At 35.8% G+C, this 26,870-nt stretch overlaps 6 protein-coding genes across 12 annotated transcripts in view; 3 read left to right on the top strand and 3 right to left on the bottom strand.

Annotated features, from left to right (window-relative positions):
• The window catches only part of LOC128860896 (facilitated trehalose transporter Tret1-2 homolog), a 97,094-nt gene extending 94,098 nt beyond the window's left edge, over positions 1-2,996 (top strand). For all 3 annotated transcript variants that reach the window (XM_054098691.1, XM_054098690.1, XM_054098689.1), the window contains one exon: positions 362-2,996. In XM_054098691.1, coding sequence (XP_053954666.1) covers positions 362-934 — 573 coding nt within the window. In that variant the 3' untranslated portion in view covers positions 935-2,996. The remainder of the gene's footprint in view (positions 1-361) is intronic.
• A 2,237-nt stretch (positions 2,997-5,233) lies between these two features.
• On the bottom strand, positions 5,234-6,830 carry LOC128862409 (protein-S-isoprenylcysteine O-methyltransferase). The gene is made up of 3 exons (XM_054101004.1): positions 6,370-6,830; positions 5,940-6,311; positions 5,234-5,843 (listed from the first exon to the last, which is right to left on the bottom strand). The coding sequence occupies exons 1-3, from the start codon at positions 6,598-6,600 to the stop codon at positions 5,556-5,558; spliced, it is 891 nt and encodes a 296-aa protein (XP_053956979.1). The 5' UTR covers positions 6,601-6,830; the 3' UTR covers positions 5,234-5,555.
• Positions 6,831-8,945: 2,115 nt separating this feature from the next.
• Positions 8,946-9,948, top strand: LOC128862408 (10 kDa heat shock protein, mitochondrial). The gene is made up of 3 exons (XM_054101003.1): positions 8,946-9,096; positions 9,349-9,510; positions 9,583-9,948. Exons 1-3 carry the CDS (start codon positions 9,094-9,096, stop codon positions 9,724-9,726), a joined length of 309 nt encoding a protein of 102 aa, XP_053956978.1. The 5' UTR covers positions 8,946-9,093; the 3' UTR covers positions 9,727-9,948.
• LOC128862407 (39S ribosomal protein L20, mitochondrial) lies at positions 9,934-10,787 on the bottom strand. The gene is made up of 4 exons (XM_054101002.1): positions 10,588-10,787; positions 10,402-10,512; positions 10,239-10,336; positions 9,934-10,163 (listed from the first exon to the last, which is right to left on the bottom strand). The coding sequence occupies exons 1-4, from the start codon at positions 10,672-10,674 to the stop codon at positions 10,004-10,006; spliced, it is 456 nt and encodes a 151-aa protein (XP_053956977.1). The 5' UTR covers positions 10,675-10,787; the 3' UTR covers positions 9,934-10,003.
• Positions 10,788-13,051: 2,264 nt separating this feature from the next.
• On the top strand, positions 13,052-20,905 carry LOC128862402 (coiled-coil domain-containing protein 63). Of its 5 annotated transcripts, none has more exons than XM_054100991.1 (10): positions 13,052-13,304; positions 13,472-13,604; positions 13,669-13,769; positions 13,851-14,012; positions 14,726-14,830; positions 14,905-15,095; positions 18,985-19,159; positions 19,795-20,128; positions 20,191-20,365; positions 20,498-20,905. In XM_054100991.1, exons 3-10 carry the CDS (start codon positions 13,707-13,709, stop codon positions 20,712-20,714), a joined length of 1,422 nt encoding a protein of 473 aa, XP_053956966.1. In that variant the 5' UTR covers positions 13,052-13,304; positions 13,472-13,604; positions 13,669-13,706; the 3' UTR covers positions 20,715-20,905. The 5 variants fall into 5 exon arrangements, with proteins under 5 accessions (XP_053956966.1, XP_053956968.1, XP_053956965.1 ...); XM_054100993.1 differs by having other exon boundaries at positions 13,053-13,262; positions 13,674-13,769; XM_054100990.1 differs by having other exon boundaries at positions 13,053-13,304; positions 13,674-13,769.
• A 4,200-nt stretch (positions 20,906-25,105) lies between these two features.
• LOC128860894 (bicaudal D-related protein homolog) overlaps positions 25,106-26,870 on the bottom strand; it is a 111,121-nt gene continuing 109,356 nt past the window's right edge. The window contains exon 9 of the mRNA XM_054098687.1: positions 25,106-26,638. Coding sequence (XP_053954662.1) covers positions 26,480-26,638 — 159 coding nt within the window. The 3' untranslated portion in view covers positions 25,106-26,479. The remainder of the gene's footprint in view (positions 26,639-26,870) is intronic.

Here is a 26,870-nt window from a genome sequence, read left to right as displayed (position 1 = left end):
TTTACACCCAAAAACTTTCCGGTGAAAGAAAAGGGCAACTGTATTGCTAAAGCTATAATGATATGCTTATCGAAGCGAGAGGCTTTGCACTTTACGCTAAACAGCTGACGGTCGCGGATTTCTCTTATATCAGCATCGGCGTTGTTATTTAGAAGCAACACTTCGTATTTCATTGTAATAATATTATCAGCAAAGGTCTAATGCAAAAATGTTGACACTAAGATATTAGAACTTAAACAAACTTTGTCATATTACCTCACACTCTCTAACTTTCCCACGCCAACCCCAAGCACTCTACGCTTTACGCGTATTTACAAATTTATTTCAACTGAATAATTTTCTCTCTTTTTTCGTCTTCTAGGATGCGGACACCGGCATTGATGAAAATCTCTCAACTATTGTTGTCGGTATCATGCAATTCATCGCAACTTTCGTATCCACAATTGTTGTTGATAAACTTGGACGACGCCTATTGCTGCTTACCTCGGCCATCATCATGGCTTTGTCCACTTTCGCCATGGGTATATACTTCTACATGCAAAGCCAAGATCCAGCATCTGTGGAAAGTCTCGGTTGGTTGCCCGTCGTCAGTTTGTGCGTCTTCATCGTACTCTTCTCACTCGGGTTCGGCCCAGTACCATGGTTGATGATGGGTGAGGTGTTCGCTGCCGATATTAAAGGTGTAGCTGGCTCCATTGCCGGCACAACCAACTGGATTTTGGCTTTCATTGTAACGAAGACATTTAAGGATCTGAAGGAATCAATGGGCTCAGGTCAAACCTTCTGGCTCTTCTCAGGCATCACTGTCATTGGTGCAGTCTTCGTATTCTTCGTTGTACCAGAGACGAAAGGCAAGAGTTTGAATGAAATTCAAGCAGAATTGGAAGGCAAAAATGCAAGCACAGCACCCGCAGCGTTGAATGGTGCAGTCTAATCAGCAGGCCTGGAAAAGGCTTAAAAAGGATTTAAAGGTATACTAAACAAAGGAAAAAAAAAACAGGTATTCAAGGAGTAGGGAAGGAGTTGGATGGCAGTAAACAAATTAGTTTACTAAAGGAAAAATATTATCTGCAGGGAGAGAAAAAAATTGTGAAATAGCGGAGATAAGGCGTTGGATGTATTAATGTTTTTCTACATAGTTTATTTTATTAGAAAAGTATTGCGTAATCTTAGGTCTTAACAGTATACACACCGCATGTTAAATGAATACATACATACATACACATACGTTTACACACTCTAACACTAAGCCCTAAAGTTAAGCGGATAAATGTTTGGAAAGAACGCGCGTAGAGGAAGACGAACCGGCAATATTTGAAACAATTTTTGTTAAATTTGCGCTTTAACTGCGTTTAGTAACTCTAACAAGAGAATTTATTATTTAATGATGTATGTAATGTAATTGTTTTTTTTTGCCTAATATTTGTAAGGTGGTTTTTTTGCGTAAAGTGTACACACTTACCTTATTTGAGGCGATTAAAATTTCTTATAATATTTTATTTATAGTTGTGCGTCGAAAAGTGTTACGTGTATTTTATTTAAATTAAAACTTGCATACTCGATTTCGCTTAAATGCAATTTTATAATAATTGTATTTAAAATATGTTTTAATGCTAGATATCATACACACACACACACATAAATTTAAATTTAAAGAAAAAAATTATGTAAGCGGATATTAAAAACTTACCCCACCCCCCCTCTCTCTCTCTCTTTGGCGATAAAAAAATGTTAAACCTGATTTAGCAAATTAGTTAATTTTATTTTTTAAACTTGCAAGAATAGCCAAGGAAAATAGAAAAAAAGTTGGTCTCTACCTAAGAAATTTTAAGTTAACTTGATTTGTATAATTTATTTATTGTTTTAGAAAACCGATTCTAACGCAAAAATCTTGCAAAAAATGTTTATATTCCCTCTGAGAACAGCAAAACGCAGAGAAGATAATATAAATAAATAAAACTAACAGAGAAGACTGAAGGTCAAGAAAATATCCTAAAAACAAAAACGAGATAAAATTATAATAATAATAATAATAATAGTACTAACCAAATGCATGAAATGTTGAAAATGCACTTAAGTGTTGTAAAAGTTTAAGGTGTGTTCAGAGTTAGGTAAATTAAGAACGGTAAATTAAGCAACGGCGAGTTCAATACTCTAAGGCAGCAAAAGGCGTATGGTTTTTATGTGTAAAGTAAGCTAAACTAAGTTTGTTGGAAAAAGAAAATTTCTGTTAAATATATAGAGATTTGAAATCTCTTAGCATCGTATCCACCGTAGTTACACATCAAACCAAGCATATTAGAGTTTACAAAAACACAATACAAAAGACTCAAACACCGATAAGCAGTAAAAGCATAATCCCGCATTTAAAACAAAATTAAGCAAATACTATAGTTTGCTCTTTCTAATTGTAAATTGCATTTAAAAAATACTTTAGCGTATTTTCATTGTTAAAGCATTTTATTTTGTGCATAAATGCGCGCACAAATGACACACAAATACTTGAAAACTTTTGTTTCACAATTATCCATAACTGCGCACTTTTTTGTTTTTTGTAAGTCTTTTAATGTGTTATCTCGTCTTTCGAAAAAACAAATGCTCCTTCAGCCAAAAATGTTAGTGGCACCCGAATCGCTGTAATGGCGTCGAAAGTTTTGCTCTTTCCACGCAAAAAAGCAAATATATATTTTTTAATTTTAAAGTTAATCTTTTATTTCATAGATTGGTTCTATTATTCCTTTTTTTCATTTTCGCTAAATTTGCTTAATTTTATTTTATGTTATACTCTAAATTATTTTTGTTTAAATACTAATACGAATACACTCTACACTAATGTAGCCTTAAGTTTGAAAGTCTTTTTGTATTTTTAATTTATTGTCCATATCTAAATATGTAATTACTGTGTAAAATATAATAAATGCAAACATGTTATAATAAAAGTCATGTTAATGCAAAAAATATTTAATAAAATAAAAGATATGATTTTTGTAAAAATACGTCATTTGAGTTTCTTTCAAAGGAAAAATCATTTGTTGCTGTAGCAACCTGCTTATATGGAATATTTAATTAAGAGCTTTAGAACTTAAATACTAACAAAGGGTGATCAATTTAGAGGTATCGGATTTTAAATTGGAATAAAACAACGAAAATTGAAATTGATTGCGCAATCTAAACTATTTTTGTGTAGAACCATAGCGTTTATTTTTTAAAGATAATCCCTTTCAAATGTTAATTGCAATGTGATGTAATTTGGCCATACGTAAATACCAATTTTGAATGACTCGCAGCTCGCTGGAGGACTTCAATCGGTATCTCGTGAAAAACTTGAGTAATGCTGGCTTCCAATGAATCGCCCGAAGCTGGTTGATCCACAAAGCATATAGACCTTACATATCCGAGAGATAAATTGCTCACCGAAACGACGACGCAGTAAACGGTTCAAGTCGTATATTATGGCGTCATAGCATTCCCCATTCACTGTTACATTGACACCACCCTCATCTTTGAAGAAATATGGGTCGATGATTCCTCCAGCCCATAGGCCGCCCCAAACAGTTATTTTCAATAGATGTAATAGCTTTTCTTGAATGGCTTCGTTGGTGATTGACGTAGCCAATAAGCAAAAACTGTGCTTCATCGCTGAACGGTTATGTACACCAAAAGTTGGCCTGAGCGCGCGATGATCACTTTTCACAGAGCCTCGATTTTCGTAATACAATTGTACGATTTGTAAACGTTGTTGAGGCGTAAGTCTTTCCATGAAAAAAATAAATGAAAATAAATACTGAAAAAAATTATGTATTTAGTTTGACGGTAGTCACGCGTGATCTGTCAAAACCCCTATTGGAAAAAGTACCTCCAATCTGATCACCCTTTACAAAACAGTAGCATTGTTGGAATTGATTTTTTTGTGTTATGATCTGGTAGATAATTTCATGGCATTTATTTCTCGACTATGATATTCGGGATATGTCCTCCGCGGCTTGTAACTCGTAGCCATTTGATCGGGTCCATTCGATCAGTCCAATTTTTGACTACTTTTTCCAATAAATCTGGCTTGAATATTGCAATAAATCGATTGTTAAGCGCGCTATGTGGCAAGTTGCGTCGTCTTCTTTGAAGCAAATGCCTCGATGCTTAACTGATTAGTTTTTGGAAACAAAAATTCAGTCAGAATGGCTCGATAGCGATCGCCATTCACCGTAACGGTAAGTCCTTCATTTCAATCTCATCTAGTGGTAGGTCCAGCATACTGACTATTACGAAAAGGGTATCGAGCGGGTTTAAGCGGACATGTGAAGAGAAGGCTGTTCTCCTGTGGTTGTCTCTTGCATGCCAGAAATATGAGGAGTCTATTCTGCTACGAACAAGGCGAATTTATTAATAAATAATTGGCTACGAAGTAATTATCTCAGAGTGATGTGGGCTTCACGAAGGCAATAACTCCTGAAAGTGGTGATGGGCTCCCGTTGAATGTCATTTATTGTTGATCGACGCTCAATGAATGCCATTGATTGTATGTCAATAGTTCATTAGTTCTAGCTCTTTGTCTTCTAATGTGTTTAGAAATCACTTACAGCTTTACACTTACCTGAAAAAATATTCCCTATAGGATTAAAAAGCAGTAGTGATGTGTCACAGACATGAACGACTATAAAATGAATGGCCATGAAAGACCTGATCAGGTTGTTCATTTGGGGATGGTCGAACAAAGTTATTTGCCCGAAGACTTTATTGAACAGTTATCGGAGATCAACATCAGATTAGGAAAGATGCAGCAACCTGTCGTAGCACTAACTAAATTTTTCACTTTGACCTTTAAATGTCAGGCAATTCGCAGGCTTCCGGTTCAGTCAGACCCTCGAATGCCGTCAGAGGAGTTCAACCACAACACATCGCAAACGAAGAGTTTCGGCTGCCTCATGATACTCACGTAGCTTTGGCTCAATTACGTTCTGGTTATTGTAGCAGGTTAAACTCTTACCTATCCAGAATCGACCCCGACATATGAAAATACCCTGCACGGTACTAACCACCTAAATGTGAATCCCTCTTAAACCCCTCTCACGATGACAATCGCTGACTAAACTGTACCAGCAGGGCTTGCTCAACTGCAACAACAATAACAACAACAAACATGGAGGAGTAACTACTCCTACTCTTGCATCTCGCTGGAGCAATCAGATAGGGGTTATTTCTTAAGTGCTGCAGCATTAACAACGTCACGAGTTAGTTTAATTTAATAGTTTAATTTTAGTCCCTGATGGATATTAGTTATTAACTTAAGATTAAACATTTTTATCTAAGTAATGGATTTTACAACTTATTTTAATAAAAAAAACTTTCATGTTGTAAAATGTTACATACAACAAATTTTTGCTTAAGGTCAAAATAATGGAAAAAAATTCAAATAAATATACTTTTTATATTGCTAATTAATAAACACTTATCTTCTAACATTTAGAGATTGTGGGAAGCCTGTTTTAAGCATCTGCGTTTATGTGCGCATCGCGTTGATGCAGGTCCATCTCATTTTCTTCAGTTTGCAGCTGCAACTAGTCGATTAGATATCCTTTAATGCACGGCAAACCAGTAGGTACATGTTGCTGATATTTGTGATAATCAGAGCGAAAGAAGTTCAGTAATGTTATTTCCTCCATATAAATGCGATCGTGAAAAAACTTCCACGACACTATCGTATAAATCAATATGCAGACTGGATTAAGTAATATTATTTGGGTACCCACAGACCACCAAAACCAGCCTACGTAAGATGGATGTCGCATATAAGCGTAAATTCCATGCGTTATCAATTTATGATTATCTGCTTTTTCATATTGTACCTGTATAAAAAAATCGTGTTGATTAAAAATACATACGTTCGCATATGACAATATATTTAGGAGTAGCTATTTATATTTTAGGAATGAAGTTCTCACCAGATGTGTAAAACTATTACGTGCAGTAATCATCGCGACTTTTCTTATAATTTCACCCAGCATACATAGCACCACGCCGATTAACCAAATGTAGTAGAAGCCTTTAAAACTTGGCAAAAACCATACTTCCAACCCAAATTCAAGCCAACTAGCTACCGCCGCCAATGCATAGTGAATGGAGTGGTTCAATATGAATGAATCCACGGAGAGGCTGTTCGGATTACACCACGCAATAGCAAGAAATTCTGAATAATGGAAAAATGCCATGAAGAAGCTATAAACACCGAATTGTTTTAATTCATCAGGAGCAAAAATAATTATTAGTACGCTGATCGCCTCGACAAAGCCTAAGAATGAAGACCGAAGCGCAATCTGCAATGTGTACATTTTTATTATTTTATATATTACTCTCAAATTATATTTTTCTTACTTGATAGTCATTGTCGCGCAATAAATAACGGATTACCATATTAATTAACGCATAATACAATACCGGCCCCCACATAGCTGCACCCCAAATGTTTGGTACCGTGTCATAGTAGATTTGTGGTGCCGTTGCAAGAAGTACAATAAAAGATGTAAGCAAATAACAATATAAACTCAAACGTCCTTCATGGCACAATTTAGAATCCACAGATGCTGTCCGTTGCCCTGTGTTCATGGCCAATGTGTTACCCAGCTGTTACTCGTGCGACTCCACTTCACTTAAATGTTAATTGTCACAAGTTATTTGTGCTGCAAATGATTTTGTTGGCGTTTGCTTTTCTTAGGTTGCATTTGCCAGACTTTGTGCCGATTGCGTTGGTTAATGATTGATTTTTGGTCTGTTGAGATAAGCGATTATTTTTACTCCAGGTAACATTTACGAGTATATATAACAAATAAACAAATAAACAGCTGATTGGAAGGCTGCCAGACCTAGCAACAATTTTAGCATTGAATGAAAAATATGACAGGAATCTGTTTGAAACGTGACTGCTGGAAATTCGACTGCATGCACAATACAAGTTAAAACACATTGCCAAACTTTGTGTTTGAGGTATCCGCTTCAAAAGGCGGTAGTTATTTGACCTATAGTTTATGTATGAAAGGGGTTGAAAATATGCTTCCCTGTTATGGAACCGGTCCTTTCTAAATTTCGTGAAGCTCAAAGCAGCGAAACATTTTATTGATTATTTAAAACTTTATTATCATACATGAAATAGGAACATTATTTCTCTATAAAAAATAAAACTTCGCTTTTAAATCGTTTACCATTGTATTTATAGAAATTTCTTTTCCCCAAAAAACATTCACCACATTAGATGCCGACATTATGAAAATGTTGCCATATGCCCTGTAAAAATGTTGTGCTTTTCATATAAAACTAGAAGAATGCAACCTTGTAATAACTTAGCTGCTCGACTTTTTATTTACTAGGTGTTTGATAGGTTGATAGATTACAACGTTTGGCCATCCGAAGCATAATTGAGAGAGTTATAATACAAACAGTCACCGACGTAAGCGCAGTCCCCTGTCAGCTGTTACGATCAAATTAAAGAGAGCCCCATGTAAATGAAAAAGTTACTTCCCTTCCGTATCGTAGTAACGTAGATTTCATCGCAGAATTTTTGAAAATTCCCGTAGAACCGTGTCAGCTGATTACTCTCTCACACACAATGTTGCCTAACAGTACATTTCGAAATCATTTACAAAATAAACTTGGAAAAATTTTAATTTTTGTTAAAATAACTTAAAAGCAACGTTGAATAATGTTAATTATATATTAGATAAATAAACTATTTGCATTTGTTGGTTTTCGGACTTGGTTTATTAAACAATGAAAAATTGTAACTGATAACGCGGATGTGTGAAAAAGTGTGTAAACAAAAATATCACTGGCAACATTGTGTAGATACAACCAAACACATACACACACAAAACGATGTATTGTGTAAATGAGTGAAAAGTAAGAGAGCAATCAACTGACACGATTCTGCGGAACTTTCCAAAAATTCTACGATACGGATGGGTGGTAATTTTTCATCAACATGGGTCTCTCTTAAGTTTGATCGTAACAGATGTCAAGATCCTGCGTTTACGTCGGTGAGTGTGTGCACCATAAGTTCTATGGGGTATCGCTACCTCGTTTTGAATGTTTAACCGAGCTTGACAGAAATGAGATATTGCTATACATTACCAAAACAAACATTTTAAATAGAAACTTTGATTATATATAGGGTTTTTCAGTAAGAGCGCTTCAACTTTTGAACTTTTTTGAATAAAATACAAACGGTTTGACTTTTTTGACTAATTTTTTTTTGAATATCGAGTTTGAACATATACATTTAAGTATGAAATTCGATTACTTTTGCATGACCACCGCGTGCACGTTTTATGAAGTCCAATCGTTGAACCCAATTTTCGACCACTCTTTTGCATAAATCGGCCGAAATTCCAGCAATTTCGCGTTCAATATTGGCTCTGAGCTCACAAATCGTCGCCGGCTTGTTACTGTAGACCAATGACTTCACATAACCCCAAAACGGGACGGCTTGTTAAATGGACCGTAAAATGGCCGTAATGCTCTTAAAGTAGCAGCAACAGAACGATTATTTTCATAAAAAATTTGCACGATTTGCAATCGTTGCTCAAGTGTGTAGCGTTCCATAATGAAATGTATACTAATGAAGTTTAAAAATGACAAGCGAAAAATAAAAAATATTGCGTCGTTCGCCCTCCCTATCGGAAAAAAGTTGAAGCACACCTATTGAACAACCCTATATATTGGGTTTGATGTTTGAAAATGAAAGAGTATATTCTTTTTCAAAGATATAATATTGCACTGTCATTATTATAACATGATGACATTAATATGTATTTATGTATGTATGAAACCCATCTGCAAGATGAATACCACTTCTTCTTCGACTAAAATAATTTGACGCAAGCCCTTTGTTCACACTTTTCTACTCCTATGTAAGGGTTGCCTTATGACTTTTAAAGTGTATCAATAATTCATCCGTTCATTATCAAATTCTGATTAGTCGAATTAACACATACCGCACGTGTCTGCGCAAGTTTTTGATTTTCACAAACTATAGAACAAAGGAACATTTCCTCGTTTTAGAAACCAATTATTGCATTTAAAAATTGTAAAATATAAGGAAACACAATGGTTAGTGTATAAATGTTTCTGTAGGTCTATAAGCTTTGTGCGATTCATTGTTTTTCGTGAAAAAGAACTTTCGTTCTCGATGTTTCTACAGCCGGCAATCAAACCATTAGATTTTTGTTAAGTCAGTTGTCAGCCTGGTTGTCTTACACATGGCTGTTGTGTAACGTGGAAACAAATCGAAATTAACATTGACTGTTGCAAAACTCGACTGGCGCAACATTTTCTGATATAATTGAAATCGTTCTTTTGCAGGCACAAGCTATTAAGAAGATTTTGCCCATGTTGGACCGCATTCTGATTCAGCGTGCCGAGGCTATCACCACCACAAAGGGCGGTATCGTTCTACCTGAGAAATCGGTTGGCAAAATTTTGCAGGGTACTGTCGTAGCTGTAGGACCTGGTGCAAGAAACTCGGTACAATAATGAATTTTCTAAATGTGCATCTGTACATATTTTTAACCGACCACCTTTTTTCATTTTAAATAGCAAACTGGTAACTACATCCCGGTGGGCGTGAAAGAAGGCGACCGTGTGCTGTTGCCCGAATTCGGTGGCACTAAGGTTGAATTGGAAGACAAGAAAGAGTACATTCTTTTACGTGAATCAGACATCCTTGCGAAATTGGAATAGTTTTTTTAAAATATAGTTTTCCTATTATTGAATCGTCATCCTTCATATGTGAATAAGGTTTAGTGGTCTGAAGATAAGATGGTCAAGTAATTTGTTTCTTAGTTTATAAATTCCATTTAATACAATAATGCGTTTAGAATTGTTGGCATATTGTTAGTGCGTTTACATAAACGTGTTGGTTTAAAAAGAAAATAAAACGGTTTTACGCTTTGTTTCTGGAAATTTGTTTATTCTTATTGTAAAGCTTGGTACAAGGTCTAAATGTGTGAAAAACTATTTACTTATCTAATTTTAAGTTTGCTAGGCCATAAACTTGGTTCATTACCGAGCGTTCTTGGACACCAGGTATGGATTCTACTACGGCGCGCTCTCTTGACAATTTCACCAATGCTTCGAATGATTTTGGTTCCCAAATTGCGAGATCAGCTAAAGATTTCCTATAATATATAAATTGCAATTAACATTTATTCATGCTTAAGCCTCCATGGATCATAGTTTAGTGGTATACTAACTTGTTTAATAGAATGTTGCTGCGAGCCAATGTCTCCTTAAATGCCTCGAGAGTAATGCCATATTGTTCACAGCCAGCTTGGACACGTTTGGACCACAACTGTACAATATTTATTAAGCTATCTATAATATTAACAAATTATTTGAAATTTGCTCTTTACTCACCTCCGCCATGTCCAACTTTTTTAACTTGCGGCCCTTTGTGGCATATACTAAAGCGCGATGTACATTTCGTACGGCTATGGAATAGCAATTGCGTTTGCGTCCACGATAATGCTATTTAGTGAAGCATATTTGTAATAAAATGTTTTTATAAGGAATGTAACTTGTGCTGACTGCTGTTCTACTTACCGCCGCAAGTTTGAAAATCTTCCTTTTACGCCAAAATTCATCAGGACCTTTAGATCTTACGAAAAGTGCGAGCGTTGGGAAGACCATATTTGATTAATAATTATATTATATTTTCGTACAATTCTACGTTTTCCTACAAATTGTTATTATAAGTTTTACATAACCTCTTTCCGACGGCAGACTGAGTATTTTGACAGCTTCCCGAATGAATTGTAACAGCTGTTTGCGTAATTTATTTCTACAGCTGATTCATTCTACAGGGTCATTAACAAACTTATTTTATATTGCTTGAATTAAATAGAGACGTGAGGTATTAAGGGGTTATACGCAGTTATGACTTTCAAAAAAATCGATTTTTTTGATTGCATTTTTGTAATGTACATATATTCAAAAGTATACGTACGAAATTTGAAGTAGATCTAAGCAATACTTTCGGAGTTATACCTAAATATGTAGAGATGCCTCGGCACGTTTTAAGGTAGGTATTGAAACTTTAAACGTGTTTTTTTCAAAACGGCATTTTTCAAGTCGGTGTACACGATATCTCGAAAACGGCTTGTTTGATCGGTCAACCGTTTTAACTCAATCTTTAAAGATACATTTTCTAGTAATTAATCGTTCCTTTTGTAAATCTGATACTTATTTTCCATTTTATAATCAATTTACGGCCAAATTTTAACGTAAAAATCGAAATCATTTCTTTAAAAAGCTGCCATTTTGTGAAAATTCACTATTTTGATTAGCCGAACGATTAATTACTAGATAATGTAATATATTAACAAAATTTGTTTGGTTTTTTGATTTCAGATAATCCAATCCTGAGTTACGATGTACACCGTAAATCGTCTTTTTTTAAAGGAGGTTCCAGAAATCGCCTGCAGCGCGCTCTATAATCAACATTTCCATAAATAAAAAATTTTGTTACGTTCTTGAAGGATGCTTTTATAACCGCCAAAAATTTTCAAATTAAAATATTCTAAAGTTTCTTCTGGATAAATCCTTGACAACCCGTCTTTTATTTGCTTCATAACTGCGTATAACCCCTTAAGAGAAATTACTTTTATTTAATTCTTATTGCGACGAGTTCATAAATATTTAAAAATGAATAACAAGCAATTTAAATAGGGAAACATTACAAAATTTTCACTCTACATAACATAAAGCATTTTTATGGAAGTATGAGATGGCTCGGTTTAAAGTGTCTGAGTCTTCGTATTAATCCGTCGGTTTTAATTAAATTATGTGCTTCTTCTTTGATGTGGTTTATTAATCTTTCTTTATTTGCCACTGCAATTTTTTGTGATTTCAGTGTTGATGGAGCTCATTTTAAGGCGGCGCTTTTCTGCAGTACTATGGTGCCTTAACAAGGACCTTATTCTGGAACTGTTGGATTTAGTTTTTCGTACATTGACGAGCGCACCCCCATAGCGGCGCACCATAACTCCATACTGATTGTTGTTGTAGCAGCATAAACATTCTCCATACATATACGGGGAATGCTGCTGGCGTGACAGTCCTTCACCGGATATACATCCGAGTGGTTCCGGTTACGTAGAACCGACTGTCGTAGGAACGACAGTCTGGTTTTAGTATCTGCGTGTAGATTAACAGTTTGCTTTCTATAGTTAGAGCTGATCTGCTTCCCATGAGCCATTGCTTGTTCTTGAGTTTGATGTCCAATTCCTCCAATTTTATTTCATATTGAGAAACATGTTATTAGCACCAAGAAATATTTTTTATTTTCTCAAATTGAGTGTTTGAAAATATTATTACAACTAATAAAATTACATTGCAGAATATTTTTTTAACAATTGTTGCAAATTACAAAGTTTTGGTAAGGGGAAGTTGGAAGTTCTCATTGGATAAATTTTTACTTGTAAGAAATTGCGAGTGAGAAAAACCGCTGATCGTGAAGTAAAAATAAGTAAAAGTAAAAAATAGATAAATTTGCGAATTGAGTCAAAGCTCTATATTTAAATTGTGATTAAAATGTAGAATGTACTAAGTAAATATATATTAGACACAATTTATACAGTTTATTTGAAGTCATATATTAAGATCGGAGTCGACCAGTGATTTAGATTTATGCACTTCTGAACCACAGCTTCCAGTCACCGTTGCTGCAGTTTTCGCAATACAAATTGAAAGCATTGAAGGTTATTCTGTGTTTTATGCTTGTACTTCTTGGTTATTAACTAATTTGGCAATATAAGATGGAAGTAAGGAAAATATGAAGAAAGCCGTGATTGCTACAACAATACAATTGCTAATGGAATGCTCTTCATCTAACAACGATGATGAAATGGAAGAAAATTATTATGGAAAAAATAAAATCATGTTATGCTAAGCTCGTTATTTTGCATTTTATTTGCTTTACTTTTTTGAATTAATATGGGTTAGATCAACTGAGAAAATTTTTACTTTTTGTGATTTTTCCCGCCAACAATTTAATCAGCTGTTCGTCAAACTTGTAAATTTTATACTGGTTTTGCGTTCATGTACTGTTTTTGATATTCCCTTTCAGAGCGAATTCTCGGAAATTAAGTTATTGGCTAGTTACTGGATAATTCTTACACGAAGATACCTTAACCAAGAGTTAGACTTTTCTTCATGTACAAAACAGCTCGGGCAGATGCTTCTGCCGCAAATTCTACTTAGCTTCATAACATATACTCGTACATATGACGTGCTTTTTATTATAAGGCTTTTCAACTCACGTAAATACATATTCTTACACTAGTTTCACTGTCCTTGCGAGAGTTGACTGATATTAACAATAACTTTGTATCATTTTGATATTTTATGCCAGGGAAATTTTATCTTTTGTCCAAAACCAATTTCGGAGAAAGAGTTTCAATGAGTTTTCTTGATCAATTCTTTCCAGTGCAAGTTCAGTTAGTTTAGAACTAACAATTTGTCTATCGTTCTCTGGCTCAACAAATTCATTGAGACTTGTTGCCATCGGTGCTAAGTGTCTACATACCGAGTTTCATTGCCATAACACCGGTGTATTTATAGTAAGTAAACGAAGTAATACAAATATTTGAATAGCAAAAACTGAAAGGGAAATAATTCTCAAAGAACAGTCGGTTGGTTACTTATTCACCTACTAAGGCAATATGGCGGATCAAAATGAGTTAGATCAGTTGGCCGCAGCAGAATTGGAGAGATTGCAACGACAAGTATGTAAATTGAAGAACTCAAATATTAAATTTTTGTATTTTTTTATATAAAACAATTAATACTATCGCCAATTTTTCCAGCATCGTTCATTTCAATTGGAACTTCGTGGACTGCTGGAAGAAAAAGCTAGGCAGTTAAAGAAACAAAACCACTTGATAACGGTTTTACAACAGGAACATCAAAAGTTGAAAGATGAGATTAGCACACTGGAGGGTGGAACGCATGCGAGAAAAAATACAAATGTAATTGGGACTCCACTTATTAGTCTTTTCGGAAGGTCTGAGAATATCCCTATTTATCCCGGGCGACCGCCGTAGCCGAATGTTTTGGTGCGTGACTACCATTCGGAATTCAGAGAAAACATAGGTTCGAATCTCGGTGAAACACCAAAGCTAAGAAAAAAGTTTTTTCTAATAGCGGTCGCCCTTCGGCAGGCAATGGAGAGTATTTCTGCCATGAAAAAGCTCCTCATAAAAAATAACTGCCGTTCGGAAACGGCATATATGTATATATGTATATCCCGTAACAAGCTTCGTACCGTGTGCATGTATAGTATGACATTTGATTGGGTTAGTAATAAATCACAAGCAGAGCTATGCAGACTTAGATGGAATTTCCAGCCGTGAGGACAAGCGAGTGTCAAAATGGGAAACTTTTGAAAACCAAATTGAAAAGTTAGATTAAGGTCAACATTAGGAGAAATTATACTGAAGGGTGTAAACAAACCTCTAAAATGATGCTAGCGCAGTATTTGATTCTATCTGAATCGCTGAGAGTAGTGTAGCAATACCGCAATATGCATAGGCATTTGTAGTCACTCTACCGTGACCGATATATTTTTGGACCGTCGGAAAAGACTAGTGTGTCCAGGTTCACTAGCTTTCAGCGTATAATATTTGTATTATCTGCGAATTTTTTTGCAAAATTCCAAACTTCGTTTTATTATTTTTTGCAGAAAGAAAAGCGACTGAGTTTTTTGCAAAGGCAAAACGTCGAGCTACAACAAATTTTGCAAGGCGAACGTGTTAAGATATGGGAGCTGGAAGGTCACATTAAGAAGGTTGTTATTACATAGTATGGTTTGAGTATCGCTTAAAAAATATGTCTAATATTATGTTATATAATATTTTGTAGGTCGAAAAGGAAATCGATGGCTTGCGCAAGAACGAAGTCACTGATAGCTGTTACAAGGAAAGCATTGGCAAGGTGCAAAAGAATGTCGTCAAGTTGGAGAATCGCTTGGATGTGGTTAATAAAAAGTACAGCGATGTTTTGACTGAGAATTGCAAATTGCGGGACTCCATAAATCACATGCTACAGGATCGGTGAGGTGTACAATAGATTTATGCCAATGTTCTGATAAGTGCGGAAGTAGCGCCCTAAGGGGGTATGTTCTACATATTGAAAATTTAGCGAAACTGAGTGGTTAGATACATAAATATTGAGCGTGGGAATAAGTCTTCGCCCTGATGTGTCGCTCTGATACTATTTTTGTGTTTACTCTAGCAATATACTGGTGATTTGAAGGTGTATGTGTGAGGTCTCGATCGCAGTAGTAGACATTCGTTTGAAGCGTAAAGATTTTTTTTTAACTGACGTCAAAAATGTCTACATTCGTTTGGAAAAAACAGCATTTGCGTGAAGTCATGCTTCATTATTACCTTTTAAAGAAGCTGAAACGTATTGTATATTGATCAATATTTACGGTAATCACGCTCCATCAAATACAACTTGTAAATAGTGGTTTCGACGCTTCCAAAGTGGTAATTTTGACGTAAGTGCAAATATTCGAAGATACTCAACTACAACAATTATTGAGTGAAGACGCCTTGATGATATGTCTAAAGAGTTGGATGTTGACAGATCAACCGTCGGTAAACGTTTGCACGCGATGCGAATGGTTCAGAAAGCAGGTAACTGGGTGCCACATCAATTGAAGGAGAGGGATTTCGAGACCCGTTTGGTGACGTGTGAGATGCTTCTTAAACGGCAGAAAAGAAAAGGTTTTCTACATCGCTTCGTCACTGGTGATGAAAAATGGATCTATTATGATAACCCTATCGACAGTGAGAAAATATATTCAAGCTTTAAAAGTTATGTTGTGCATTTGGTGGGATCAGAAGGGTGTCATCTATTATGAACTCTTTAAACCATCTGAAACCATCACTGGCGATCCTTACCGACTACAGCTAATGCGTTTGAATCGAGCTCTCAAAGAAAAGTGGCCGGAATGAGACGGTGGACATGACATACTGATTTTTCAGCATGACAACGCCAGGTCACACGTTGCTAAATGGGCCAGAAATATTTAAAGGGATTTAATTGGGAAATCTTGCTTCACCTGCCGTATTCCCCAGACATTGCACCTTCGGACTACCATCTGTTCCGATCAATGCAGTCAGCCCTTATTGGAGAACGGTTCACTTCTTACGAGAGCATCACAAGCTGGCTCAATGAATGGATCAAGGCAAAATAACTGGAGTTTTTCGACAAAGGAATCCGTGTGCTGCCTGAAAGATGGAGTAAAGTTGTAGCTTCCAATGCATACTTCACATAATATCATGTATTATTTAATCGTTTAAATAATTCGTAACTTTGGCTAAAAAAGGGCGGAAACTTATTCCCTTGTCCAATATATGAATGGGTATTCATATCACTACTCCTTCTTCTTCTTGATTGGAGCGATAACCGCTTTAGCTATTTTTGCCGACTTTAAGGGGGAACGCCACTGTGGGGAGTCAAAAAATAGTCGATTTTTGAGAGTTTTTTTTTTGGAAGTAGGAATGATTATTCGAGGATAGGACAAAAGGCAATTTATTATATATGTATTAAACTACAATATGTTGATGTAAAGTTTATTAAAAAATGTTGAAAATTGACAAATTTATGTAAATAAACGTAACGAGTTAAAAAAAAATGGCTTCATCTGGTGGCAGCGATACAGCAATGGATAATCATCTGAAATCAAAAACCAAAAACTTTATTAATCTACACAATAGTGGCTATCGTTGTACCTAGCCGTTTTCTGTTTTTTTTTTGTACAAAATGGTGGTGATTTGCATTTCGATGTGAGTTTTTCACCATATTTTTGATTTTCAACAGGTCCAAAAAAATAGTTATTTTCAAAATTTTGAATCTCGGCTACGTACAACGATAGCCAATGCGATAACAAAAATTTTGAAAAAAAAGAAAATTAAAATCGGTTAATTCGTCTTCGAGAAATCGTTGCCACCGTATCAAAAAAAGTAGTTTCGAGAAAAACGCGTTTGAAATAAAGCATCGTATCGTAAGCGCTACGGGCCCGAACCGACGGGCTCTCACTTAAGTGCACATAGAATCGGGAATAAAGTGAATTTCGCTTTAAAACGTTTACCACATTTTCTTCAGTAGTTGTTATACTAACAATTTATGGAAAAAAATCGATTTTTTTGAATTTTCACAGTGGCGCCAGTCGTTCCTTTCTCGCGCGTCGTTTCTTTCTCGTGCCTACCATACTCGCTGTCACTAACGTGCAAAGGTTTAAAAATCTTCCGCAGAATCTCAAACACTCCAAGGGACGCTTTATTGTCTAAGCTTCTGTGCAATATATCACTACTACGTGAATATTTCGTTAAAGCAACTTTGCCCAATTAGGTTGTAAAGAATTCTTGTACTCTTCCTTTGTCCGCTCTAAGCTAAAGTGTTTTCTTCGTCTTCTAGAGATGACATCGTATTCTGTAGGGATGAGTCACAAACCTCACTTTATGTCAATGGAATGGCATTCAGTCTGCAATTACTCATGACAATTTTTTAAAATGCCTATTTACTGAGTATGCTAGGGAGTTATGCGTAAAAAGATTCGCGGTTGAGCTTCAAGTGCAAGAACAAACGAAGCACGGTATTAGAGTGCAGCGCGTATATATGTAACTCCGGGAGAAAATCTTGCGGATTGGCGACTCTGCATTGCGATGCTAATGCCTAGATTGAAATATTAAGACCTGCACGTGCAACACCAGGCGAAAACAGTTTCCCCGATTACTTCAATCTAGTGATACTAACGTATAAATATAGATAAAATCCCACTTTTCTTTAATCCAGATGATAAAAGTCGATTGATATAAGAAACTTCACCTAATTCTGAAAATAACACACACTGACATTCCTTTCCTACCGTTATGGCAGGAGCTTTCCTTAGAATTCTTGGCTTTGCCTGTTGCATTATGAATGTTAAAGGAATAACATAATAATAACAGTGGTTTGCTTTTGATCTTAGAGTGAAAAGGTATGACCGGGTTATGTTTACTTACTTACTTACATATGTGGCGCTACAACCGCATGTCGGTTTTGGTCGAATCCAAAATAGCGGATTAGGTGTTTCTGTCCTGCGTTCGTTGGTGCCAGCCAGAAATCTCGAGTGCTGACAACTCCTGCAGCACTTGGCCCTTCTATCAGAGATGTGATCTTACTCTTCCTCGTCTTACTTTTTGGGTTACCGTTTCATAGATTTGCCTTGCTGGAGCGTTCTCGTTCATGTATTTTCATTGTCGCAAGTTAGTTGGAACAATTTTTTATCTCGGTCTACACAGTGTAAGTTCCCAAATCGATTTTCCAGAGACGGGTTTTATGTTGAAGATATCAGAGTACGCTCTGTGACTCTGCCACCTATGAGGCTTGTTTAAAAAGTTCTGCAAAAATAAAAACTACTTAACTGTTAGGGGTAAACCTTTTTTGTTTTTCGACATATTCTCTTTTTAGGCACTTCGATAAACGCTGTTCTAGTTTGTTGATCCCTCCCGAATAGAAGGTTTTATTTATAATTATAAATGAGACTATTTGACCACAGTCGCTTGGGTATATTTTACACGGGTTTCAATTAATTATTGTACTTCCTTCTTCGGCGATTGAAACCAAAGGTAGAAAGTGGGCAAATTTTTAGAGGAAAATTTATCAAGTCCAAACTATATACAGATTGATTAAATTTTCCCGTCGGGCAGCGAGGATACTGAGCTTTCGCTAAAAATAGAAAAAAATTCGAAAAAAAAGATTAACATTTAGCGTCTACTTTCGTTTTTTTGTTGGTCGGGTAGATTTATAGCGGAATAAAATAAAGTGTAAACAGTACAATTATTGAAGGTTATGCAGTCTGAATGCTCTTTTTGGTTCGCGATATTGGACATTCCTAGCTAAAGATTGCGGCAATTTTTTTTTAATTCGTGGTTTTTATTATATTTGTAGCGCAAATTTCAACGAGATGTGGCAATCAATGGTGACTCAGTTTAACGAAGGGAAAAAATATATAATTGAGTTAATAGACCAGTCTACCGTGGCGTTTGATTTGCGCGAGGAGCTTTGCAACAAACTACAAGTCCTGAAGGATCGAAGCGAGAACGATAAAATTATGCATATACAGGTATTTGAACTTTGAGGTCCTATCGTTTGATGCATGGACTTTTTTATATATATATTTTAGCTCAATATTATTACGAATAAGTTTTTAACTCTGATAAATACACTGGAAGGTTTGCCAATATCCGCCGACGAGCGATCGCCATTAGAAAAACTTTTTTCTATCAAATGGTGTTTCGTGCACGGGGTTTCGAACCCTTCGAATGGTAGTTACCCATCAACTCTTTTGGCTACGGTGACCGAATTTAACTAAAACCAACGTTTCTCGCAAGCCGCCTGTTCACCGACTTTGAGTTTGAAAGGAAAATGTTCCTTGGATACCACAGAAGAAAGTCTGGGTTAAAAAACTCTCGAATTACATTCTACCGAAAATCGATTGTTGTTAGAACAACCTTTTTGTATTTTTATGTTCACAGCGGAGGTTGAACTGATCATAAGCGCTCACGACTAAGATGCGCAGAGTGTTGGTTTTATTTCCCAAAATTTTAAAGCAATCGAATTTTCAGTACATTCATGTTCAAATTTTCTATCAGTAGCTTAACTATTGGGGCAAAGTAGTTCTATATAGAATACTGTAGGAGATTAGAAAGGAAAATAACAGAATTTTCGAATAATTCAATATCTGCACTGTTCCCTCAGGAAATGCGTGAAATGCAACGTCGTCTAGAACACGACGCCAAACTTCAGAAATTCTTCGACATAAAAGGTCAGAAGCGTTTCAATCCCGAATTGGAACAACGTGAGGCGAACAAAAAACTTGCTTTGAAAGATAATTATGAAAGACAATTGGAGGAATATCACGCCATCATAGATGACATTAAGGAATTATATGCGGTGGAGGACACCGACAGTTTGGCTGCACAGTTCAAGCGGCAGGAAGAGGAAAATTTCGCACTATTTAACTATGTCAACGAGTTAAGTCACGAGGTGGAGGCTTTAAATGATACAACTCAGGAGCTGAGCGAAGAAATTGGTAAGCATTTGAAAGCTTTATAAAGAAGATTACAATTGAAATCAGAGATGTTTCGCTAACAGAGCGACAAAAAGCCGAACACGAAGAAAAGGCGCTTAAACAGAAGACAGAAGCTTTGGATTATCTAAATAGTGAGCTGGAGAAAGTAGAAGCAGCAGCCGCAGAGGCCAGCGAAAGGAAATTAATGCTTCACACGCGTTTAGATCAAATATTGCAGGGCATATTGGATATTTTTAGGTGAGTCGCTTACTGATTTTCTTTAGTTTTCTAAATTATATGCCTTCAAATTTGAATTGTGTAATGTGTATAGTATTGTATATTTACAATCCATATTTATATAAATATTTGCTTCTCTCCTCTACTTTCAAGGCTTTTATCTTGCAATGATGCTCCGATTTTGAATGTGTTGAGCACCAAAACTGTATTAACGGTTCATAATGTGAAACTTTTCGTCGGTGTCATTGAGCGTCGCATCAACACTGTTATCAGCAATGTCAATATAGATGAATCTTCAACTAAAATATTAGCTCGAAAGGATCGCGTACCAAAATTTAATATTAGAGAGTCAGCCAAGGGAAAAAATTAATTCATTCACACATGACAAAGAACGCATCAAAAGGATGTTTGGAAATCATGCCCATACGTTTTGGGCGATAATTTGTGCTTTTAGAGCAATCATAAAAAAAAAATAGATTATAATGGTTTGTATTCCATAAAGTATTATATGTACCTATTTAATTTTGACTGATAAAATAATTTCGTGAAATAAAATCTAAAAGCACGAAGAACAGTTTCTTTCCTGTACAGTCCAGTCTGGGCTTGATAATGAATTCTGGTAGCGAGTTCCATTTATTTTAATATGACAAAAATATTCAGGAAGAGGTCAAATATCTAGGTTTAACCTTAGATAAAAAACTCACTTGGGAATCACATATAAAGAATATAACAAAAAAAGCCACGAAATCCTTGTGGACAACCAAACAATTACTAGGGAGATCCTGGGGCCTCAGCCCTAGTATGGCCCTCTGGATATACACCCAAATGGTTAGACCAATCATACTGTATGGGGCACTAGTATGGTGGAGCCAATCTATCCAACAAACAGCGATAACCAAACTGGGAAAAGTACAAAGGCTTGCTTGCCTATGCATCACAGGGGCTATGAGAACTACCCCAACAGCTGGCATGGAAGCACTCCTTAATCTCCCACCACTTCACATAGCAATCCAAGAAGAAGCAGCTACGCAAGCACTCATGCTACACATGAAAGAAAATTTCAAATTGGGCAACCTCACCGGTCACCTAAATATCTTAAATAAAATCAAAAACACCATAAGCATGGCTCAAGTTTCAGACCATATTGACCCAACCCTCTGTTTCACAAAAGGATACACAGTTACCTTTCCTGAAAGGATCGAGTGGAAAACAAACCCGAAATGGATGAATGATGATTCACAAAAATGGTACACTGATGGATCAAAAACACCTTATGGTGTAGGAGCAGGAGTAGTGGGGCCCAGAATCCACAAATCATACACTCTCACCAGGGACACCACTATCTTCCAAGCGGAACTATACGCAATAATGGAAGCAGTAAACATCATGCAACGCAGAAACCACAAGAAAGTAAAGATTAAAATACTCTCGGACAGCCAATCAGTTCTAAAAGCTTTAGATAGCTATACATACAACTCAAAAACCCTCTTAGAATTCCACAAGGCACTCAATAATCTGGCATCCAAAAACAATGTTTCATTAATTTGGGTACCGGGACATGAGGGATATGACGGCAACGAAAAGGCAGACTTTCAAGCCAAAAAAGGGGCAGATGAAAACTTCATCGGACCTAGTCCTATGTTCGGATTCAACAAAAACAACCTAAAACAAAAAGTAAAATACTGGGCCAAAACTCTATTAAATCAGCATTGGAACAATGTAGAGGGTCTTAGACACCCCAAAAAGTTCCTAAGTTTCAACGCTAAAAGAGCTAACATGGCCCTCACGTTAAACAAAAAGAGCATTCGCACTCTCACAGGCGACCTCACGGGTCACTTCACCGGCAACAAACACTTAATAAATAAATTAGGCATAACTAACACCAGCACCTGCAGATTTTGCTGCGAAGATGAGGAGTCTATAGAACATCTCATCATCAAATGTCCGGGGTTGACGCATAGAAGGAAAAAGTTTTTCAACAAATTCATGCTTATAGATGAAGACCTACAATCACTCCCTCAGAAGGAGCTGGTACAATTCATAGGCATACTTAACAGTCAATAGACAGCATAGGGTGCACAATAGATCAATATGGTCGCAGTGTTAAAGGGCCACACCTTAACCCTTTACAACCATTAACCATTAACCATTAACCATTAATATTCAGCGACGAAAAAAAGCCAACCAATCCACATCACACAGTAGCTGCCATGGAATCTCTTAAGGGGTGTCGGTGGTCTAGAACTTGAAAATTTAGAGTATTCTCAGGAACTTCTTTTTAAATACATTTTTTTTTTAATTTTAATTATTTAAAAATGGCGCTGAAGTTGACCCTCCCGAAAAATCGGACCTGAAACACAAATCCAAAAAAAATTATACTAGAAAAAACGGGGCTTTAGTGCTACTTGAGGAGTGCCAGACCGGCACTTTAACCATTTCACCTACTACCGTACTAAAATTTGACAAAATGGCGCGGTTTGAATTTGACACTCTAAAAATCGGATTTTTTCAGTTTTTTAATAAAAAAAAAAAAACGAAGTAATTGAAATAGCCATTGATGTTGTGAACAACATATTAAAAAGACTGAAAAAAGTGGTTAGAAGATAAATGAGTTTAAAATTTGAGGTACAGGGGCGCGCGGACCGCTCTCATACTACTTAATTGGCTGTTTTTTTTCGCATGAAAATTTCACATATATTCTTAAGGGACTATACTTTCGAAACATCGAAAAAACAAAAAATCGATTTTTCGAAATTTGTAGACCACCGGACCCCCTTAAAGCGAACGTGGGTTTCTGATCAGTCTAATAACTCATGTTTTGTTTAAACCAAAAATCACGATTTAGATACTGAATATTGGGCATATCTCGATACCGCTACACAGTGATTTTGACGAAATCAGGGCTTGAGCTACTTTCAAAAAAATTTTTATAACAAACAATTGTTTTTTGGCTATTCTCATTTGTATTATCTTTCTTACTTACTTTAATCTAACTTAGGTTTTCATTTCTGCGTAGAAACCTTCGTTATTTTGATATCTTTCTTTAAGTTCTCTCAAACAGCTCTTCGACAGTCACGCCACCTCAATCTGCGTAATCTTGCATTTAAACATTCTTGACCAAAAATGAGTTTTATGGTTGAAAATAATTTTTCAATGAAATTCATCATTTTCTCCAAACTTTTGCAGATCTTATTTGCAGAAATTTCAGCGATTCAACTGATCAAGGCGCTTCACTTCTCGAGCTAGTTAGAACACGAAAGAGTGTAGGTCAGCTGGAGGGCGTGACATCGAAGTATTTGGCTCGTTTTGAAGTTTGAATTTGGGGACTTAGGAGCGGTGACATCATTGACCAATTTCTCTTTGAAAATACTGCTGAAAACGCCACTTTGGTAAACCGTGAGCACTACTGAGGCATGATAAACGATTTTGAAGACAAAGACTTGGACAATATTTGGATGGTGATCCATGCAAGAGCTCCTCATGAAAAAATACAGCCAATGCTACAATCGATCTTTTGCGGGTAAGTACGGTAATCGTATTATCAGCCTTCTCTGCGCTTTCAATTGGCTACCTGGGGGCTGCAATTTGACGCCACTAGATGTTTTAGTGGGGTGCCTTGAAGGATCAAGGACCGCAAATAATCCATAAACGATTCAGGCTTTTAAGGCGAATATTGAGCATGCCATTCGTGCGATGGAGACAGAAATCGGCAACAAGCTTTTGGAAAACTTGCTTAACAGGCTGCGCTACTGCCAAGCGAGAAGAGGCAGCCACATAAATGAAATCGTGTTCCATAAATAATGGAAGTGTTTGCTCTTTTGAAGAGAAACCAATACTATTTTTTTTTGTTTTTACATAGCAAATATATTTTTAAAGAGTATATGGTACACTACCAAGGTTGATTGCGCCCGAGATCGCTGTGTCGTCAGATTCCATGAATAAACGAACAAAAGGAAGGGGAATTACTTGTTTGTGAAGAGGATGAGGCATTTGGAGGCATTATATTAATTTGTGCATTCACAATATAATGCGCGGCACTTCGTTTTCATTAGTTGGTTTAGTTAAAATCTCACTCCTCCTTTTGTTTGTTTTGTATTGGAAAGGGAATTGACGTGGAGCTTGTAAAATTCGAGAAAAATAAAGTAACTGTTTCGGGAAGGCGTCACCTATAGTACTCAATTCGCCTTGGTACACTACTAAGTAGTCAATCGAGTAGTGAAATTCTCTCTCGACGAACAAAACTATACGCGTGGAAGCTTGGACGATGGCAACATTCGATTAGGTGTCCCTTGGAGTGTTCGCGAGAAAAATTCTACAGAAGATTTATGAGCCTTTGCATGTTGGCGACGGGGATTTTCGCATGCGATGGAACAATGCGCTCTATGAGCTTTACGGTAGCATAGCGCAGCGAATGAAGATCCAGCGGCTCCGTAGGCTGGGTTATGTTGTACGAATGGATAGAAACGCTCCGGCTCTGAAAGCTTAACCAGCTAGTGCTAGCAGAGGAAGAAAAAAGTCTTGGACTTGTCTTTATGTGGTGTGTCCAACTGACGCCGGTTAGTACGAGAACCGCTTAAGCGATTATCGTGCCAATCAAGAAAAAAAACCCCATTTGGCTAATGAAAACCCACTTGTCAAAATTTTCGGCTTTAACTGAAACCTTGGCTGAAAAACAAACTTCAAGCTTCAAGGCTATATAAGGAGACTTACCGCTTTCGAGTAAATAATAAAAAGTTTTCAATTTAGTTTTCCTATTTGAATGAAATCATAAGATTTATTTATTTATAGGTAGGTATATGTTCATTAATTTTACACAAATCTATAATAAAATAAGATTTTGCACAATTTTATTTGCTTTTTAAACAAGATTTTAGCTTTGACTTTAAAATTTTGATTCATTGTCAGCGTTAAGGCAAGTACGTGAAATTAAAGCTTAACTTTCCCGTTGTCTATTGATTTTCATTTCGTTATTTCACTGTTTCCATTTTTAAGATTTAATAATTTTTTTGTGAAATATCCTTCTTTGTTGTTTTACTTGTGTTACACATTCTCCTGCGTCACCGCTGCCATCAACTATACTTGTTTACAATCAACCAATCAATCAACCAATCACATCACCAATCACGCCGATCGAACGTTAATGGTGACTATTTAATGCACTTAAGAGACTTATAACTAATATACATATATGTATGTATGTATGTATGTATGCATGTACCTACATATATTATATAATTAAAATGGTTTACATTTTCACTAATATATTGTTAAACTGAATTTTCTTATTTAAAATATTATTTTTATATAAATTATTTCTTGTTTAATAAGTATTAATACGTATTGTGTATTAGTGTTTTACGGTTCATGAATTAATTAAGTGCGGAAAACAAACAATAAAAGAAGGGTGTCCTTATAAATTTTACTGCAGCAATGCCCCGTTTTGGACCATAGCGATATGTGTTCTTTGGGCGCTTGAGTTGCACACGTTATTTGGGATTTGGAAATGTGGTTGACTAAAGTGCTGCTATTGCACAGTTTTCAATTTTGAATTGCTTGTTTTCTCATTTAAATTTTGCAACTTAAATACTAAAGTATTTTTAATATTTTTTTTTTATTTTTTAATAATTTTTTATTAAATAGTGTACGATTAGTGTCTTTTCTTGCTGAATTTTCTTTTGTTTTCTATCAATTAAAGTTAATAAAGCGTATGCGAAACACAACGGCTCAAGGCCAAGTTTCCAACAATTTTATGTTCACAAAAATCAGCGTCTAACATTAGGTAAAGTAAATATTTATCTATATCTTTAGTTTTTAATCTTTCATTTTTTATTTTTCATTTTTTTAAATTGTTAATTTTCCATTTTTTATTTTTCCTTTTTTATTTCTCACTTTTTATTTTTTACTTTGTGTAATTACACTAGCGAATGTATAAAAATGCAATAAGTATTTTCCATTCTGTCTTTTTTACGTTACAACATACGTGCATACATATACATATAAATTTTTGCTATGTAACTGTTTGTATATAAATATTAAAAAATAATCATAAAAAAAATATTTGCATTCATACAAAAAATGTTAGACTTTTACATTAGTATAATTATAGTAGCGTAGAATTTCCAGAATGTGCTCAATTTACCGTTGAAATAAGCTCCAGAACTTGTAGTTGGACACACGTTTCGCCAATGCTGAAGCTGCGCTTGTATTTGTACTGGCAGGCGCAGGCGATGCCACTTTCCGATTGTTAATTAATTTGGAGCGCATTTGGTCCTGCAATAGCTCCTGCATGTCCATCTGTGGAATGAAAAAAGTTAGGTTAAGATTTTGGTAAGGACAGAAAGAAAAAAATATATTATTATAAAAAAATGAATTAAAAAAAAAAAAAAATTTTAGTGGAAGTATCGAAGTTTATATAAATAAAAAAATATTTAATTTGCGCTTTTAGGTGTTTGGTCGATCTCCTCCTCCTATTTGTGGCGTGCGGTTTAATGTTATTTCACAAATGGAGGCACTTACAGTTTTAAGC

Source organism: Anastrepha ludens, chromosome 4 (genome assembly GCF_028408465.1).
Source record: "Anastrepha ludens isolate Willacy chromosome 4, idAnaLude1.1, whole genome shotgun sequence".
Taxonomy (NCBI): Eukaryota; Metazoa; Arthropoda; class Insecta; order Diptera; family Tephritidae; genus Anastrepha; species Anastrepha ludens.
Note: the sequence above shows the minus strand (reverse complement) of the source record. Positions and strands in the feature narration are given on the sequence as shown.